The sequence below is a fragment of the Anastrepha obliqua genome, chromosome 3 (assembly GCF_027943255.1).
Source record: "Anastrepha obliqua isolate idAnaObli1 chromosome 3, idAnaObli1_1.0, whole genome shotgun sequence".
In the NCBI taxonomy this organism is placed as follows: domain Eukaryota; kingdom Metazoa; phylum Arthropoda; class Insecta; order Diptera; family Tephritidae; genus Anastrepha; species Anastrepha obliqua.
In genome coordinates this window covers 23,592,944-23,614,028 of record NC_072894.1, presented here as the reverse complement: position 1 = coordinate 23,614,028, position 21,085 = coordinate 23,592,944, and the positions used below count along the sequence as shown (strand labels likewise).

Below are 21,085 nucleotides of genomic sequence, written 5' to 3'. Positions count from 1 at the left end.
GGAGGATATTGAATGGATTGTAAAGAATGATTTTCTATTACAATCAAAAGGTGCTGAGTATTTTACAAATCACTACTTTGTACAGATTTCAGGTAGTCACGGCATTTTGTGGAATTTGTCAGAGATTTGTTTATTAAAGAAAGTGAAAATTATTTTCAGGTATTACCAGTAACCTTAAAGTATGTTGTATAAATTATTTATAGGAGGCTTATTCGTATATTATTATTAAGGAGCTTTAGTTTATAAAATTATATAGATGATCTTTACTGTTATATAAGTTTGAAGTATTTAAAATTGTGGAGCATAAAATTGGTAAAATATGAATTTTTTTTATGTTGGACGACAGTAAGAATTTCGTGGAGATGTTTGAAACTTTGTCGGGGTTCAGGGATTTTTCGGTACATGAAAAACAACGGAATTCCGGTCTTATCATTATATTTAAGTTATCACAATCGTGCCGGCAATGCTTAAATTGTTCAAATCCACCAACTTCCAGTTAAAAATTTTTTGAAAAATATTTTATATATAAGCATAGGTCAGTGTATGTCTGCGTGCACCTGTCTCCAATCCGCTAAAAATTGACTTGTGAGCTTAAATCTTCACTGCCACTTCTTAAGTTTGGAGTACGATTTTATGGGACAGCTGAACTATGGCCACGTTGTTTAAATTTATATTATGTTCTCCTCATCGCACTTAACCTGACAACGCCACATTAGGGCATGAGCAACAATACAGATGCATTTTCTGCCAGGTGTACGTATAAGTAAATAAATTTGGTTTCAACAAAGGGAAACTGTATTGAAACTGCTACGAAACTGAAGAAAAATATTCAACGAGTCACTGATGAAATTCACTTATAGATTTCGCTACGCTAAAATGTCTTCAAAAATTTCGTCAAAAATTATTAACATAAAGACACCGATATGCAGTCAACGTCAAAAGATAGTGCACTCTATTTATTGACAAATTTTAATAATCTATTTATTTACTTTTTAATTTCTTTTTTTAAGTGCTTTCTATTAGTGAAATCTTTAAGCTACCGGATCACTGCAGTGTTTTTCAAGCGGAAATAAATGCTATTCATGAAGCCTTAAAATGGTTAAAGATAAACAGAATATCATCAACAGATATCTGCATTCTATCAGACAGCCAAGCTGCCCTACGAGCCCTGGATGCATTCCAAACAACATCAAGGAGATTGTCGCCAATCTCTAAATGAGATGACCAACCAATATCGTATAATCTTATTCTGGGTGCCAGCCCACAGCCCATATAACAGGGAACTGTAGGGCAGACCAACTTGCAAGAGAAGATACCTGTATGCCAAACATAAGTAATTTTATGGAGGTACCTCTCGCAACTTGTAAGCTTCTCATTAAGGACGCATTAATCAGGTCTGCAAATCAAAGATGGATTAGCGTTATCACCTGTGAAATTGCTAGGCAAACATGGCCAAGGTTAAATCTACGTCTGTTCAAGAGTATTATAAAATTGAATAGACGTCAAATTAGGACTTTAGTAGGGGCCCTCACAGGGCGTTGTCTCATAGGAAATCAAGCAACGGGGTTAGGCGCTTACACGCATGATTTCTGACGTAGCTGCTTCAACAATTCAACACCTTCTTTGCACATGCCCAGCTCTAACCAGAAGCAGGAACCGTTATTTAAGATTCTACTTCTTAAGGAATATGGATAATCTATACACTTTAGGTATCAACAACCTTTTACGCTTTGTCCAAAGCTCAGGTTGGTTCAATATAGAGAGGGAAATGTAGCCCAGCCCCCGCGGCTAACAACGGACCCATCTCGTGGTCTAAGTGGCATCGTTGTCTCTATGTGCGATGCGGCTATCAAACCTAAACCTACGTTTTACTGTGAATTATTCTTAAAAAAAGGCGACCGCCGTAGCCGAATGGGTTGGTGTGTGACTACCATTCGGAATTCACAGAGAGAACGTTGGTTCGAATCTCGGTGAAAATACCAAAATTAAGAAAAAGATTTTTCTAATATCGGTCGCCCCTCGGTAGGCAATGGCAAACCTCCGAGTGTATTTCTGCCATGAAAAAGCTTCTCATAAAAATATCTGCCGTTCGGAGTCGGCTTAACACTGTAGATCCCTCCATTTGTGGAACAACATCAAGACGCACACCACAAATAGGAGGAGGAGCTCGGCCAAACTTCCAAAAAGGGTGTACGTGCCAATTATATATATATATGTATATATTCTTAAAAAAACACATTCCATACTACAATAGAAACTATGTAAAGAAAAGTTTTAAATATTGTATAATACAAAATTTGTAAGAATTCGTGAAATTTTCATCAGAATTTGATACTTTTTACTCGGAATTTCTAAAAAACTGTCAACGCAATTTTACAGTTCATTGAATTTTGATATAGAAAAGTGCAAGTTTCTAGTAGGTTAAATTCACACTGAGTTTTGAGATTTTTTTTTGTTCTCGGTCTTGTGCATTTTTCTCCATTTATTTTTCTATATAAGCAAAGAGCCAACAGCCTCAGCAGAAATAATTACCTAAAATCAATGAGATTTTGGAATCACTTGAATTTTTCCATTTATTACAATGTATCAAAATTCAGAGGAGTATAATACTGTATACTCGAAATTTTTCAGAAATTCTGATAAAAGGTTAGAAACTTTGAAACATAGTATTACATAGTTTTTCTAGCAATATAAACCAAGTTTTTATAAAAATATAATTCAAATTACGAAAAAAAAAAATTAACCATTAAAAATACATATCAATATGTGGTGTGGACTTTCCCTTGGTGCTGATTGTAGCTTCTGCTCAAATATGAACGAGACGGTATCAATAAAACGGTGCGCGGATGACATATGTCAAAAATAAATTTTTTGTTTTTTGGTAGGACTGTTATAAGCTTACATGGCAAATTTCAGCGTGATATGTCACATAGTTTGTTTTCTGTGCTACTGTAAACAAGTCAAGCTCGAGTGTGTTCTTCGAATTTAACGATGGAAATTCAAAGAATTTGTTTGAAATTTTGTTATTCCAACAAAATTTCGGCTTCAGACGCCTTAAAAATGTTACAGACAACCTATGGGGACTCTGCTCTATCGCGTGCACGTGTTTTCCAGTGGTACAAAGAACTTATCATTAGATCAAAAAGTTTCCGAAATATATTCGGACAATTTAAAATACAAGTTTACTCCTCAAACGTGATTTTATCGCCTTCAACGTACTCCTCTACTCCCCATCAACTATTGGCTCCAGGGTCAGCTCTGGAAATCTTGCCTTTGTCGATATCAACGTGGCCCATTTTTTGCATGAAATTCAGGTTCTTTGGGACCAACTTTGCAGAAACACGGCGCCAACCCAAACCATTATCTAAAATGTGCCGAATGGATCCACAAGCAATGTTCAATTCCTCTGCCAGCTCTCTAATGATTAATTTGAGGTTATTGATCAATTTTTTTTTTTTGCTTTATTGATGTTTCTTCTGAAGAATTGATGCCATTCATAAATGCATAATGCAAAATTTAATACAAAGACCTTGTTGCAAATTCAAGTCCATTTTTAAAACTGTAAAAATCGAAAACGTGTGCAGAGGTAGATTTGTTCAAGGCGGCGTTATAATTTTAGTAAGAATCTTAATCACAGATGTGGGCACCTAACGAAAAAAAACAGTTCCTAGTAGTTCCGGGAATTTTTTGATCATACAGGGTGGCTGATGAATTTTGCTACATTAAGAAACTCAAATAACTTTTTTTTTTAGTGTATGGAATTCATTTATTTTTTTTTTCAAGTTGAAGGTCATTAAATTTTATTAAATGTAGCTTAACTAGTTTTAAAAATAATTGAATTTAAATGCCCCCATGCTCGTTGACACAAGTGCGGCATCTTAGTAAAAAGTTGTTCATTGCTGCTTTGAGAGTTGCGACAGGAATAGCCGCAATTGTTGCCCGAATGGATTGTTTTAGTTCATCCAAATTTGTTGGCTTTGTTTTATAAACTTCTTGTTTACATAAACCCTACAAGAAAAAGTCAGGTGCAGTAAGGTCAGGCGACCTGGGGGGCCAACGCAATTCGGAGTTTCTTGAAATCAGTTTATTGGGAAATTTTCGTCGCAACTCTGTCATAACAGTCTGGGCTATGTGAGACGTTGCCCCATCTTGTTGAAACCACACAGAGTTGAAAGGAATTCTCTTTCGGCGTAGTTCTGGATAGAAAAATTCTTTCAGCATTTTTAAATAACGGTCTCCAGTAACCGTAACGGTGTGACCATTTTCTTCAAAAAAATAAGGCCCGACAATACAGCGTGAAGAAACCGCACACCACACTGTCACGCGAAGAGGATGCAATTCCGTCTCGTGGAGTATCTGTGGGTTAGAAGTACTCCATATTCGACAATTTTGTTTGTTCACATTGCCGTTTAAATCGAAATGGGCCTCATCAGACATGAAAAGGCAGTTTAACATGTTTTGGTCTTCTTCCACCATTTGCAGGATCTTCTGGCAAAATTCCAAGCGAATCGGCAAGTCTGCTGCATTCAGTTTGTTAACCATTTGAATTTTGTAGGGAAATAAGTATAAATCTTTGTGCATTATTGTTTGCAAAGACTGTCGGCTGACACCAAGTTGAGCAGATAAGCTTCTTGTTGAAACCCTTGGATTGCTTTGTATAGCTGCAGCTACAGCAGCGATCGTTTCCTCCGTCCGAACTGGTGGGTTTCGATGATAAGGCCTTCTTGCGACTGTTCCTTGCTCAGCAAAATTATTCACCAGTCTCATTATGGTACATCTGCTCGGGGGATCGCCGCCAAACATCCGCCTGTACTCTCTCTGTACCAAAACTATGGACTCCAGTGCGTGATAGCGGCGGACTATCCAAATTCTTGTTTGCGTGTCCCAGTTATCCATTTTAATAAATTTTAAAGATCAATCTGCAAATTAAAACAAAAATGGAACAGATAACTTAAAAAGAAAAAAAGTTATTCAATTTTTTTTTGGTAGCGGCTTTCATCAGCCACCCTGTATCTAATCCTTCTAAAACTGAAGCTTTTCGGTAGGATGCAGTTTGTTTTAATGTTGTAATTGTCAAATATAAACCCCGTAAATCTGACGCCGGAGTAGTAACATTTAGGCGAATTTTAGGGCAGGTCGTTCAGCTATATTAGCGTAGTAATGAGCAGCGACCTTTCTTCCAAAGAATTTCTTACAGAAATGTACGGGACTCAGAAATTGAGACTACATATATTCCGAATTTGGAAATGCACATAGAACAATTAAAAAAAATGCTTCTCCGGTATATCAAGCTTACATTTTAGTGGGGCGTTGACTATCGTATAAGTGCAAAGCGTTAAACAACTTTTCGTGTACTTATCTTCAAGTACAAAACCTAGGTATTAATTGCATTATCTTTTTTTTTTTAAAGTTCCCACAACTGCCGCCAGGTGACGCTCTAAGTCAACTGGGTTCAGTTCTGTTTTTTGTTGTCACATTTGTGATTGATAGTCCTACTAAAATTGTAACGCCGTCTTGAATCAATCTACCCTATACATGTTTTCGATTTTTTACAGTTTTAAAAAGGGACTCGAATTTGCAACAACGAATCTGTATTAAATTTTGCGCTAAAATGAATTCAATGTTGCAAAAGCCTTAGATATATTGGGAGACTGTTTCGGAAATGATACTCTAAAAAACAGCTGCTTACGTGTGGCATGCGCGCTTCAGCAGAGATCGTGAGTCCATCGAAAATGAAGAACGTATTTCCAGGTCTTTGACATCAATAAAGTGGAAGAAAAGTGGATCGGTAACTGCAAAAGAAAGCTGAAAGAGGACTTGAATATTGCTCATGGATCCGCTCAGGACATTATTGATAATGATAAGAACTTGTGCCGTATTGCTGCAAAGTTAGTCCCAAAGGACGTGAATTTCATGCAAAAAAGGAACCGAGTCGATATTGCCAAACATGTGGTTTCCAAGGCTGAATCCGTCCTAGCATTCATCAAACGCATCATTACTGGCGGCGAGACTTAGGCTTATGAGTACGACACACAATCTGGCCACCAAACGAGTGAGTGGAGAACTCCGAATGAACGAATAAACCAAAACTAAAAACACCACATCATCTTCAATAAAAAAAGACAGCGAGGCTCACGGTTTTTATGGATTACAACGGTATTGTACACCACGAATTTTTATCTGAAGACCAGACAGATAATCGGGGCTATTACTTGGGTGCTAAGAAGTGTTTACGTGAAGCTATTCGCCAAAAAAGAAAGAACACTCGTGGATTTCGCGCCATGAATTTTTGATCAAGAACGAAACGAATACCACCCAACAGCCATCGAATGCACCTGATATGGCTGCTTGTGATGTTTTTCGGTTTGATCGACTCAAAAAACGCGTTCGAATATCCAAAAGGAAGTAATCGAAAAAATCGAAAGCGACTCTGGTGGCTGTACCGAAAATAGAGTTCCTGAAATGTTTCGCAAGTTTAATCAAACGCTGGCATAAGTGCATTACACTTGATGAGGAGTACTTCGAAGACGATAATTTTGTATACCCATATCGCTTTTGAATTATAAACTAGTATTTTGAATCTTCTGAGTATTTTCCGGCAACTTTTTGTCTGTAGTTGTATTCGCAACCTGGATTATGAAATAATAAACCCAAAACGTGACGTGGTTTGGGTAACATTTGGGGTTCAGGTATCGTATTTCGGTGTTCTCACTCTACACTCCATACTTAATACCCCAAATCATGGTAGTCGAACCCGTTGTATACTAGAAAAAACATCCTCTCAAGGCCGGTACCGATCACTCTTGCACACAAAAAAATTCATATATATTTGGGAGCTTCGATCGTTTGGTCTTGAATTAATAATGTTAACGAAAAAGTTTTTATTACTAATTTTTATTGAACAAGTAAAAACGAGGCTTGACATAAAGAAAAAGAGCGAATGTTGCTCTAGCTTATTACAAGAAAACAACCAAACTTAAAGGTGTGTAGTTAGAAAAATTACGTAGTAGAAGCGTTGCCACATATGCGAGAATGTTCAATATTCACCTGTCTAAAATTACAAATCAGCCACGACATCAGTAATTTAGCAAGATGAATCTCAGCCTTCAATTCTACTGAAGTGATTAATGCCTAAATAATAAATCATTCCAAATTCTGAGGCCCTTCACTTACCCATACGCACCGAATGTTGGATCGTAGGTGTAGTAACCGGTTGAGGGAGGCAAGCCCGTCGAAGTCCATGTTGTTACCTCACTACCGCTACAGCTGCCATCTTTTAAAGCATACGGCGTACTCTGAAAAGATGAAATAGAAATAAATTATACCGAAACGTTTTAAAAAATAATAAATTTTTAAATATTACAAATATCTCTTATTTATTTACTTTATTAAATGTGCAAACAGTAAATAAATTGAAGATCAACCACTTCGTAGATAAGTATGAAAGTGTGTGTGTAGGTTAATACTGCGCCAGGATATACAAATTTGTTAGCTTTCAGTTAGGAAACAGCTGTCGAAGTGAATAATTTTGCATTTAATTGCTTGGGATGTTTTGTCAACCAAACTGCCTATACCGACCAGAACTAAGCTAAACTGAGCTCAAGTTCATTTCAAGCAGCAACTGCAGAAGACAATCAAATAGTAAAGAGTTTAGCAGGAATAAACCTCTAGCACATACACACATCTGTACTTTGTGCATTCGAACAAATTTACTTTTAAGAAATTTGCATAACAGAAAATGTACAACAGCTGACGACGTTTCATTAGGCCGTGAAGTTGTTAGAATATTCAAATGGAATTCTAAAAGCCACAAAAGCAAAAAGAAGTGTATCTGACTTAGCACATAAAGTGAGTAAATTAATGGCGAAGTGACAAGGAAACAGACCAACTTTGTACTACGAGTATAGTAATTTAGCTACCTTTGCATGTTAGATTTCAATGCTTGTATGTACCATCAAATATTGCTTATTCAATTTTCGAAAAACATTTTTCATCTATCATATCATACTATACTCTACTATTTATAAGCAGCAAAATCTCGATTGCAACGGTCATATGGAATATCTACAGTTTGTGTCAAAAGAAAAGAACCGGTTTTTTCTTGTAACTTCTGAACATATTTCCTTCTGCTTTTGCTGCATATTAGTCCCACTCAAAACCTACAACACCAGTGCTAACTCAGATTAGTGTCGTTCGAAACTTTCCCGTTAGCGCAACCAAAAATAAATGAGTGAGAAGTACGCGAAGCGTTTTGAGGCGATATTTTTATGCCCGCTTTCGAAAGCACCGAAATTACCTTACGTCGCGACTACAAAAGTAATTAAAAAATTAAAAAAGTTTGTTGGAATATGGAATCACACCGCTGAGAGTGTACAAAAATGTTATAGACTTTTCCGAGCGCGGCTTGAAGCGAGTGAAGAAAGAAGAGAAAAAAGGCAAGTGAAGGTGATCGTCCAACTTTTTAAGCGAGACCCTTCTGTGTCACTACGCCAAGCACGGTGAGTTCTTGCTAAAAAGGGAATAGTTGTGAGTATCAACACCATCGAACGACGACTGAAGAAGGCGAACATATCCCACCGTCAACAATACAAGACAGAAACAACAAAACAAGAAAATGGCGTCACAGTATTGGATTGGCCTTCCCAATCCCTAGGCGCCAACCCCATTGAAAATGTTTGGGGAACTATGAAAACGCGTCTTGCTGGAAGTCCAGTCCATGATTTAAAGCCACTCGTGCGTCAAGTTCGCAAATCTAGTCCTGTCTGGCGACCAGCTACGCAGAAAAGCTGTTTCAAAGCATGCCGAGCAGATGCCAGGCCATACTCGACAACGATAAAGACAACACGGCCTATTGAATAATTGCGACTACGAGGTTTTCTACATTCATGTAAAAAAATTTTAAATATACATATATCTTTAAGAGGGGAGCCTGGTTTATAAGATCAAAAAAATCAAAATTTTTTTTTTCGTTTTAAGCGATTCCTAATATATTTCAGAATATTCACACAAAGCTACAGAGCCTAATTCTCAATATTTCCGTAGATACAAAGCCAAAGGTAGGCCAGCGTTAGGTAGTTACGCTGTGACCGGACAGCTATAGTACAAACTTTATCTTCTTTTCTCGACTTTTCATTTTTATGATTTCTTTGAATTGGCGTACATGAATGAAAAAAAAACTAATGAACCTTTTGAAATGAATCATAGCTTGTTCCCTTCAGTATTAAATTCTCTTCTATTTGAACTAACAAAATAGATAAAAATGCATATAGATATAGAAATAGATTTTTCAAGATTTTTATACCAAGTTGAAGTGAATTTTTTTCTTTAAAACCTCCAAAAAGTTGAAATTTTGTAATTTCTCTCAGTTTTCTTAGTTCATCTAGAATAAAAAATCATGATAATTTGAAATCCATTTGAATTTTTTGCTTTAGATAATAATTACGAGCTGTATCTTGTACGCCAGTTGGAAACTCCAGCATTGCAGCGTTCTACTAATTTCTATGTTAAACATTTTTTTCAACTTATTTTAACCAGTACAAAAATTTTTTATACTTTTTAAATGTTCATTAAAAGATAGAAAAAACTTTACAGTGCTAAATTAACTTTTTCCTTAAAAAAAAATCGCAAAGAGACGCAATTTTTAGACCTCATAAAACAAGCTCCCCCCTTAAATACTTTATCAATAATCGGGTTCCTTTTTTCTGAACAGACTGTACTTCAATTCAGATGCTGGCAATACTAACCAGAATTAGCTGCATATTTTATATGGCATTTATATTTTAAATAATATATTGGTGATTGGAGTAATGCCCAGTATTTTAGTAATCAGAATAAATCACTGGTGTTGGAATGCAACAACTTGTCAATGTATAAGTGAATTTACATATTTTATTATATTATATTATTATAAATTTAATTGATAACTTATTGTATAATAAATCAGTATTCAATTTTCTTACAGCACTACCACAGATAGACATATACATATTCATGCATACCGGTAATCCAATACATAAAAATATTTAAACATTTACTTTATTATTTTTTCCTAAATTAGGCGTACAGGTGGCAATTAGTAAACGGCAGCCGTCAAACGTCTACTAAAAAGCAAAAAGTACTGTACGTGCAACAACTTCATTGCTTTGCAGTTGACGGTAAAACATTTTTATTTTATCACTTACACATACATACACATAAGTATGCATGCACGTCCCTAGATGCATGTGTGTGTGCAAGTGGCTGCTAATCGCGCATTTTTACAAGACATTAAATCTGCTGCAAAGTAAATTATATCCGGATCCACATAGACGCTCAACTATTCGCCACGCTTGTGACAACATGTTTGATGGCAGCGCAGCGTTTGTGTTTGCTGTGTATGTGTGCGCCTGTCTGTTATCAAGCGACTACAAATTGAACGCACATTTGGTGCTCAACACTCGCAAGCAGACACAGAGACTGGGCATGGGGAGTGGCTGCAGCAACATTAAGCTAATTTTATTACTACTTTTTTTTCTAAGATTTTGCGAAATTGCAGCCGTTGCACACAATCATGCTGCTGTTCGTTTCCTACTCAACGAATGCATTTCACATTTTTTGTAGGCTTTCGGTAGGCAATTTTTGCTTTTTCTCAGTTTTTCCACATTTTACCATTAGTGGCGGTATGTGCTGCTTATTTGTTTGCTTTTTCGTTTTTGGTTTTCGTTTTTTCAAATCAGCTCGAAACACGAGTCAACAACTATAATTATTTTAATGTTTACGATTTGCATAAAAATGCAATTAACTACTTTTTATGAGCTGCTGCACTTCAGTGTTACACTAATTGTTGTGCCAACTGCAGCCAAACGGCGGTGGACGTATGTATGTATAGCCAACATAGCAGCAGCAGCAAAACTACAGAGTAGCTGCATATGAAAAAATTTGTTGCCTTTATTACGTGTCGATAGGTAATGTAGGAATTGTGGAAACGGAGGATGTTGCAGCACAAGAACAATTGCAATGACCAACGCAGAAGTGCTTATACATAGGTATGTATGCATGTATGCATGGATGTATGTATATATATATATATACATAGACAGGTTGGCGAAGTGCATAGTGGCTGATGAGAATAGCTGAAGAACTTTCAAATGTGTCGCATGGCGCCGGCTGTATTTTTCGAAAATGTTTCAAACCTTAATCGATCTCGGGCGTAAAACATTTGTATAACTTTTTTCTGCACAACTGAAAAAAAATAAAAATAAAATTGGCATTCTTTATATGCGAAGCCTAATTTAAAATGACTTTCGCAAAGTTTAATATAATTAGTAAGCGACCCGTTGAGGTTATAGGGAAAGGGACATCAAAAATTTCCAAAAAAAAATTGTTAATTGTATGCTTAATCATCCCTTAAACGAACGTACCTTGCTATGTATGTACTTTAAATGTATACAGGGTAGTCCATATAATGATTTTTTTTAAGTAAATAAAATTAATAAAATATTATTAGTCTAATCGAAAGAGCAAACTCTCCCATTATTTACTTCATGCACCTGCCTGCCCGGCTGGCTTCGCATTAGTGAATGCTGTGAAGACAATTTTCTAAGACTATGATGACGATTTATTTTTTTTATTATTATCCCTTTATTTATTGCGATCTGTTTAATAATATTTAGCAATATTTATACTTAAAACTAAGATACTCTACGAGACATGCATGGAAAGCACCCAGTAGCGCAATCATTCCTCAATTTTTCCTTTTTTGGTTTTTGCTTTTGACTTTTCTGGCTCTATCTCACGATATTCGCTTTAAGGGTCGGAATCGATAAGGGATTGTTGGAACAAATTCACAGCACATTTTAAAAAAGGTCTAACCGCGTCAAATTATAGCTACGAGGTGGTGAATTGACATCGCCGAGGCGAGTGATAACACATTAACCGAGCTGGACGCGTACAAGACCGATTGGACACAATCCTGTTAAGGAGGGAGCCTGGTTTAAGAGGTTTAAAAATGGCATCTCTTTGCATTTTTTTTTTTTAAGAAAACAATTAATTTAGCACTGTAAAGTTTTTTCTATCTTTTAATGAACATTTAAAAAGTATAAAAAATTTTTGTACTGGTTAAAATAAGTTGAAAAAAATGTTTAACATAGAAATTAGTAGAGCGCTGCAACGCTGGAGTTTCCAACTGGCGTACAAGATACAGCTCGTAATTATTATCTAAAGCAAAAAATTCAAATGGATTCCTAATTATCATGATTTTTTAATCTAGATAAACTAAGAAAACTGAGAGAAATTACAAAATTTCAAGTTTTTAGAGGTTTTAAAGAAAAAAATGCCTTTCTATAAAAAAAAATTCACTTCACCTTGGTATAAAAATCTTGAAATTTTTTTTTATCTATTTTGTTAGTTCAAATAGAAGAGAAATTAATACTGGAGGGAACAAGCTATGATTCATTTCAAAAGGTTCATTAGTTTTTTTTCATTCATGTACGCCAATTCAAAGAAATCATAAAAATGAAAAGTCGAGAAAAGAAGATAAAGTTTGTACTATAGCTGTCCGGTCACAGCGTAACTACCTAACGCTCGCCTACCTTTGGCTTTGTATATACGGAAATATTGAGAATTAGGCTCTGTAACTTTGTGTGAATATTCTGAAATATATTAGGAATCGCTTAAAACGAAAAAAAAAAATTATTTTTTTGACCTTATAAACCAGGCTCCCCCCCTAAAACCAAAAATAGCCCGAATTAGTCTTCAATTTTCGACCAAAAAAAATTATTTGTCATGTCGCTCACTGTCGACCGCAATGACGTTTTCCGTAGCATTTTCAAAGAAAAATAGGGCCGAGATCCCGTCGATACAAAATTCGCACCAAATTGTCACTCTGTGAGGATGCATTGGCTGCTTGAATCATTTTGCTCCGCGAAGATATGATACTGACTTTCTATCGAGATATCCAGTGGGAAAAGGTATCACTGTCAAAGTAAAATATGATAAAAAAACAGCAGCATCTATGTACCATCCTTTAATTCTTGGATAGATAAGGCTCTTCCGTCCAGCTGGTTCGTATCTTCGCACAAGCGTTGTACGATTTCATGTAGATAGCGATCCTTACATCGTCGATCACTTTGAAGAGTTATTCGCCCAAATCTGCATCAAAACGTCACTTCTCGAAACCTTATTTATTTTAGACACAACTCGACGAAAGAAAAGGAAGTCTTGACTAATGAGAGAAGTCCTTGACCTATTAAGATTGACTAAACACCTGTTGGGGCAAGAAAATAACTTTTGGTGTGCCAATGTTCACAACTAACAGTCAGAAGTATCCACATATGGACTGCAACATAAACAGCTCATTAGATACATGAAGGTCTCCATGGCGAAGCGAATGCTTCTACTACTTTGGATATGGGATATCTATTCGAGCACTTGATATCGGCTCTTCGCTTCTGTACAGCAAAGGGTGTCGACTACTATTGTCTTAAGGGGGAGGTAGGGTTTAGCGCTAAAAAAAAAACACTTTTTTTGTGAATGTTTTACAGAAATATGGCTTAAGATACTTTAATAAAATCAGTTACATGTTATTGTACATCTTTTCAATAAGTTTTTAAAAAAAATTAATAATAAAATATTGACAAATAAGCCCATGACAGAGTTTTTTTGGAGATATGTTTTTCGAGAGGTGCTCTGCGGTGCCAATCGGCATTCGTCGTAGAATCATCTGAAACTAAAAAAGTCGAATTTTTCAGTTAAAGTATGACGTAATGCTCCCCCCTACATTAATAAAATTTTTTTTTTTTTCATTTTTGTAGTTTTGGTGGCAAAAAAACGTAAAACGAGCATTTTTGGCGAAAAATTTCGCCATATTTGTAAGTGAAAAACAACCTTAAAAAACAAAAAATAAAAAAAAAACAGTGTAGGGGGGAGGTATTTTTGATTTAGAAAACATGTGCCAAATTTGAAAAGAATCGGTTGAATAGTTTCGGAGTTGTGATTGGCACCGACTTTTAAGAAGTCGTTTCGGGAAAAACGCGTTTGAAAAAATGACTCTGAGAAATTATCGATGCTCCGCATTCGAGGTAGAGTGCCTACAAAGGCTATAACTTTGAGAGTTCTGCTCCGATCCACTTAAAATTTTGACACAACATTCTTGAAATGAGTGAAGAAAAAAAATCTGTATTGTATTACATTTTCTGGACTTTGTTTAATGTAATTGAAGAGGCAGCGAGTCCGAACTTGGCGTGCCCAGCTCATTAGCAAAAATTGCTAAAGCAAAAAAAAACTCTACCCATTTTACAAGAAAATGTCATACCAAAGATTCCAAGAGAGAGGAAAAGGTCTGTTGTAATAAGAAAGATGACCGATTAATTAATGCTTATTTGACTCGAGTCTTCAGTTGCATATTACCATGCTGACCTTCCATTTCTCATCTCTAAGGGCATGGCATAGTAAAGTAGGTAAAGGGCGTTTTTAAGATCTTGAGAACTATTTAAAATTGTAAAACAAAAAAAAGAAATATTGTCGGAATGAATTTTTTTTATTAACGTCTGGTAGCTAATTTCTTGGCATTTATTTTTTGATATGTCCGTCGCAACTAAGAGTTACATAGCCCATTCGATCAGTTCAATTTCTGACTACTTTTCCAATAAATCTGCATAATAAATCTATATAAATGAACCCAATCAGCAAAAATGCGACGCAAGCGATAGTCATTTGACATGAATTTGTGTACGAGCTGTATTTTATAGGTACGTAAGTCAAGATCGTTACGGAAAAATATTCCGCATAATAGAAGATCATAAGCGAACAAGTTGAGAATGACGACGAATCTACATTTGGACGTCTACTTCAACACCTCCCTCCATGAACTGCGCGATCAGATTTATTTATCTATTTCTTTTTTTTTCAAAGCAAATCTCCACATTTGGTAGCATTGTTCTCACGATTCATGATGTCTTGCCAAATATTATTGAACAGAAATGTCAACACAACTTACCATTCTCAACTATCATATCGATATCGATAGTTCTCATGCAGCTAAAAACACCCAAGTGAAGCCAAATGCTTCTCCACTTGATCTTTCCAACGCAAAGAAGGCCTTCCTCTTCCTCTGCTACCACCAGCTGGTACCGCATCGAATACTTTCAGAGCCGGAGCGTTTGTATCCATTCGGCGACACACAGTGCGGCCGATTCCCAAAAAGCTGGCCAAAAGTCGAAAAAAAAAGTTTCTAGATAGAGTTTTTTTGTCTTTGGGTTGGCTACAGTAATGCCTTGAGTAGTGAAAACCGTTCATAGCAACGTCCTCTACCCTAAGTATCCTCTGTATTTTCAGTCGCAGTGGCCTTCGTTTGAGCATCGTATTACTGTCGATGAATAGTGAAAGTTGTACACATTTCAAAGATTTTGTAATGGAGTAAATTGAACAAAACCAAATGGAATCATCTTCGGAGGGTTAGTAAAATACGAGAAATCTTTAGTACATATCAATACCTCGACACAAAATTTTTAGCTGCAGCAATACGTAGATACAAATACAATAGTTTTCAAACTGTATAGTAATACAACGCCATCATATGCTGCTTTGAAACCTATTAAAGGTTACTCAAAAAAGTAATGGTTACTGAATAAAACAAGATTCAGCTGCTACCACTTGCTACCTTGCGACCCCGAAAACATATAAATTTACATGCATCTTGATTATGTTCTTGAATATACGCTATTTCACGTGAGGGGGTGGCCAATAGGGGTGGAAGGGGGTGGATTTTGAAAATTTTAAGATCAAATTCGTAATCAGCGACCCCGACAACCCCCGAGTAAGAAATTTTGAATCAATTACTTAATTTTTTGAGTTTTGGCCAGCTTTTCGGGAATCGGCCGCACTGTGCGACATTGCCCAGCCAACGTAGCCGCTGGATCTTATGTCGCTGCGCTATGTCTATGTCGTCGTAAAGCTCATACAGCTCATCGTTCCATCGCCTGCGATATTCGCCGTTGCCAACGTGCAAAGGTCCAAAAATCTTACGCAGAATCTTTCTCTCAAACACTCCAAGCGTCGCTTCATCGGAAGTTGTCATCGTCCATGCTTCTGCGCCATCTTACGATGCTTTTCAACATCAGGTTAAAGTCACACGAGAGCGAGTCACCTTGTCTGAAACCTCGTTTGGTATCAAACGGCTCGGAGAGGTCCTTTCACAATTTTGACGGCGCTGGTGTTGAGCAACGTCATCTTGCATAGCCGTATTATGGGGAATACCAAATTCAGACATCGCGGCATATAGGAAAATCCTTTTCGTACTGTCGAATGCAGCTTTGAAGTCGACGAAGGTGTGTGTCGATTCTCCTTGCATGGGTCTTTTCCAAGATTTGTGCATACATTACATTGGTACCAAATTCATGTTTGTGCCCAATACATTTACTATGTTGCATAAGAAAAGTATGTGGCATTTTGTATATTAAAAATTAAATCTATATTATTTTACAAACGAGTATCGTTTGAAAAGTCCATGCAAAAATAAAAATAACTTCATTGCTTGTGGTTTTATTTTCATTTTTCGATTTAGTCTCCTGTTCTACTCCCTTCCGAATAATACCTCTTGTTCTAGTCTGAAAAATAGCCACTCGTTTCGGCAATCACCTTCTCGTTTAAACAAAATATTTTTCCCGCCAACCGTTACGTCAAACTAGGGAACAAATACAGGGTGGGCCAAATAAGATCTACTAATGACTAAAGAATACTGCCTAGCAGTATGCGCAGTTGCTCCATCTTGTTGAAACCACAAATTAGGATATTGCCCCGCCATTGGCCGCAAAATGTTTTCCATCAATGTTCTGTAAGAAGCTCCTGAAATCGATTCCGGCTTTTCATCCTCATTTTCGAAGAAATATGGACCGATAACTGTAGTGGCTATAACACCGCACTAAACAGTACATTTAGATGGGTGCAACTGATGTTGGTGTGTTGCCCTAGGATTTTCAGAGCACCACAAACCCACAGTTTTGTTTGTTGACATAACCATTTAAATGAAAATGTGCTTCATCCGACAGCAAAACATTATTTAAAAATCAATTTGTGTGGCTAATTGTGTAAGAATAGAAAAACTCGATAATTTTAACGCGTTGTGTTGTACTGTAGGGTTCCATAATAAATTTCTAACAATTCAATTATAACCTATAAAAAGAGAAAAATAAATATGTCAAAAAATAAAAAAGTTTTTTGTGCTTAACATTAATAGGTCTTATTTGGCCCACCCTGTAGTAGTTCGATGGATCCACGGAAGCCAAGTCTTAAGAAAAGGCGGTATGTGAAACGAGTGTGAACCCTATTTCCATTAATATTGTGACAACAGCTCTTGAGCTGGATGATGGAAACGGAAACCACCTGAGCTCCTCGATTCGAACGAATGCCAAACTCAAGGAAAAGGACTAATCTGGCTAAAACTTGGTGTGTATTCTTCCAAGAGCTGCTGCTAACTAACTAACTAACTACTTACACGTTCTCTGACTTTTGTACAAATTTGATGCAGTATTTGAAAAGGAATTGAATACTCGCTCTGGATGCGAGTTCGGACAACTTGAAGCAATTTAAAAAAGGTAAGCGGACTCGGAATCAGCCGCCTTAAATACAAATAAGAAATTTTCTGTGTATGAATTACTACTATTTTGTATTATTGTCTCTACTTAATAGCAGCTCATACTCTGCTGTGTTTGGTTATTCATCTATGTTGGTATAAAAAATAGTTACCAATTAGTGCTAATTAATTTTTAAATATTGTTTTCGCCTCTTGCAAAGAACGAAGACACATAACCACATAGGCTGTTGCTCGTTTTAGTTGAAGAGTTTCAAAAAATAGCAATAAAAAATAAAAAGCGTGCATATCTGAGTATAATTTTGTGTTTATGCAGATTCTCCATTGCTCCCTTAGCATTTCGCCAAGTGCAATGCATTTTGCTGTGTCGTTTGTATTGTTTTAGCCATAATTGCAGTTACAAATGCCGCTCATATTTTTTGCTGATTCCAAATGTAATTCCTGCTCTCAACAAACTGGCACACTATTCAGTCAAGTATTCGTCTGGGCAGTCAGAGTATTCTGCAACAAAAACAACCACAATGCTACCGTTGCCACCGACACTTCAGTTGCGCATTCGTGTATTGTTTGTTGGTTGCTCGCGTTGTTGTAGCAATTATTGTTTTTTGTTGTCAATGTTTACTAAGCGATTAAGATGTTCATTCACTCGCAAGAAAAATTAAATACAGGTAGCAGTTAAAGAGAAAAGCGTGCAAATGTATGTGTGTGTGAGTATACAAATATCGTTATGAACATGCAAAAATTTGCGCCTATAAATTTAAGTTTTTTCTCCAGCAAATGCATTTGTAAATAAACAACATGCATGTCATTGCGTGTAAGTGTGTGTGTGTGATTGCGCCTTAGTACGCATGTAAACGCGCTCATTAAAAAATACTCGCCGCCAATTATCGCACGAAAAAACACAAGTCGTCTAGTGTGGAAATTAAATTTCAAACGCAAAACTTTGGCATTTCACTTAGTTCTATGCCCTGCCCGACATGAGCTCTGGGGGCGAGAGGTAGGCCTGGCATTCCAAAGTAATTTCTTTATTTCATTTGCACGGGCATCCACTGAATCCACAACCACCACTCGTTATTTGTTACGAGGTTTGCTGCAATGTGTGAAACAACTTGTTTAAAAAGCCCACCTTCGACTTAATCCTCCTTTGCATGGAGTGGGAATTAGAGTATAGCGCGCTAAGCTAATCGCAAGCAAATACGAGAACACGGCAGCTTGTTAATGAGCTCTATTCACAATGGCTGTATTCTTTTGCATTCGAACTGTAATACTAGGCAATTTAGCCAATTACGTTGAAAGCAACTACTCAGAAGATTTACTTGAGGCCGCTTAAATATGGAGCGATTCCATTCCAACTTTTTTTGGACTTGTCGTCAGTTCTACCAAAAATTTATTTATTTGTAGGCTTGAGTGTAATAAGAAGTAAACTGAAAAATTAACAAACAAAAATTAATTACTCTCGGATTTAAGCGATGTAGAAAAATTTGGTATTGAGTGCTCCAAAATGAAATACCTCTGGTTCTTATTGGGAAATTTATATATTTTTTTTTTAATTTTTCAGGATAAAATATCTCTTTAACCCTAGAATATCATACTTATTTCTAATACGTTAACATCATAAATATTTCGTCGAATCGACTACGGTAATATTTCAAAGGGTACAAAGGATATATCTGTTTAAAAAAGTGATTTAAATTTTATTAATAAATTCTTTTTAATGTATTTTAATGAAATAAGACAAAAAAAATTAAGTTTTTTAACATTATTTATTTAAAAAAGAAGATTTCACAGCACTATTTCAAACAATAAAAAATAAGAGAGAAAAAAAAAATAATTTATCTTTTTTTCTTTCTTAAAGCTAACGTATTGAATTAGAAAAAAAATATATTTTTGGAATATTCAGACTTTAATTTGTACAAGAGGCACAACGTTGAAATTTGTGCTCCCCACGCAAGCTTTAGTCATTGTGGATAATTATTGAGCACCTGAATAGGCTCGATCGAACAATTCATCTGCTGATAGATGTCCTTCTTAACAGCAGTTAAAACTAATATTCCTATAAGAGATGATACTTCCTGTTGTGAAGTTTGTTTCCTTTGCGGCTCATCGGTAATGGCATATGAAATTGATTTTCGATTAGCTATCTCCGCATTTGTCCATCGAACTATTTCGTTGAAAATTTCATTAGTTATGAACATTTGAAAACACTGTAGAGGGTCCGTGATGTTCTTACACTGTCGCGTAGGTCCTCGTACTTGATGCACGATATTCAAGCCATTATGGTGAGACTTTTTTAGGTTTTATAGTTGACCATTTGTGTATTTCTTTTCCACGAAATATCGATCTTGACAACGACACTTTATTTGACTTGCGTATTAAAGTATTCAAAGACACATCGTCGTCATCTGAATCGATTGGTTCGTCTCAAGAACTATATTCATCTTCTTGTAACAGCTCATCATCCGATACATTGCTATCCTCAAAATTTTGATCTTGATCATCGTACAATTCGATTTCGTCATCGCAAAATGCAAGCAATTTTTCAATTTCTTTATCAGTTAATCGTGTACCATTTGCCATTTTAATCATTAAAGTAGATACTAAAAAACTATTTAAAAAATAAACACTATGAAATCACATGCCAAGTCACTAAAAACTTCACAAACATCGTTTCGACGACGCAAACACAAAAAAAAACCAACTTAGCCAAACAGAACTAAGCTATACATGCGCACACTAAGAGAGTTCAGCAAACACTGATCCTATACAAAAAATCAGCAAAAAAAAACATAAAAATTAAAGAGAAACACCAAAAACAAAAACATGCGTCGTCGTTTCGACCAAGAATGATACTCTGGGGTTAAGGGTTAAGATTTTTTTTTGATAAGAAATAATATTTTTTAAAAATTCTGCTATAGTGAAGTGCTATACTCGATCACATGTACATAAGGTGGCGCAAAACTAAGCAGCCTGTCGGGAGAGTTATAATTTTTGCAAATGGCGTCGTAAGTCAATCTTATTTGAAATTTCCGAACTAGACAGCTTCCTTCATTTTGCATTGAGAATAAATGAAGACTGACTACAGAATTGATCCTGTGAAGTACAAGAGCGTACAATTATTGGTGTTTGTCGATGATATTGACATCATCGCCCTAACAACCGCGCTGTTAGATCTGCCTTTTCCAAACTACATAAGGAAGCAAAGCGAATAAAGATCCAGCGGCTTCGTTGCCTGGGTCATGTCGTGCGGATGAATACAAATGCACCTCTCAGGCTCTGTCAATGGGCCTGAGAGTATTCATTGCGATATCAGCTGGTGGCAGCAGAGAAAAATGAAGGCCTAATTTGCCAGGTGGAGAAGAATTTGGCTACACTACACTACCCACAGGTCTAACTGGCACCGGTTAGTACGAGGAAGAAACGACTGGGGCGCTTTGTTAAACTCGGCCGAAATCGCGTAAGCAGTTATCGCGTAAGTCAAGAAGAAGAACTAGACAGCTGCAATATACAAACAGATCAATG

The 21,085-nt window shown here is 36.3% G+C and overlaps 1 protein-coding gene across 1 annotated transcript in view; it reads right to left on the bottom strand.

Annotated features, from left to right (window-relative positions):
• Nucleotides 1–21,085, bottom strand: part of LOC129240745 (homeobox protein araucan-like) — a 165,018-nt gene that overhangs the window by 77,603 nt on the left and 66,330 nt on the right. The window contains exon 3 of the mRNA XM_054876717.1: nucleotides 7,174–7,295. Within this exon, the coding sequence (XP_054732692.1) occupies nucleotides 7,174–7,295 (122 nt within the window). The remainder of the gene's footprint in view (nucleotides 1–7,173; nucleotides 7,296–21,085) is intronic.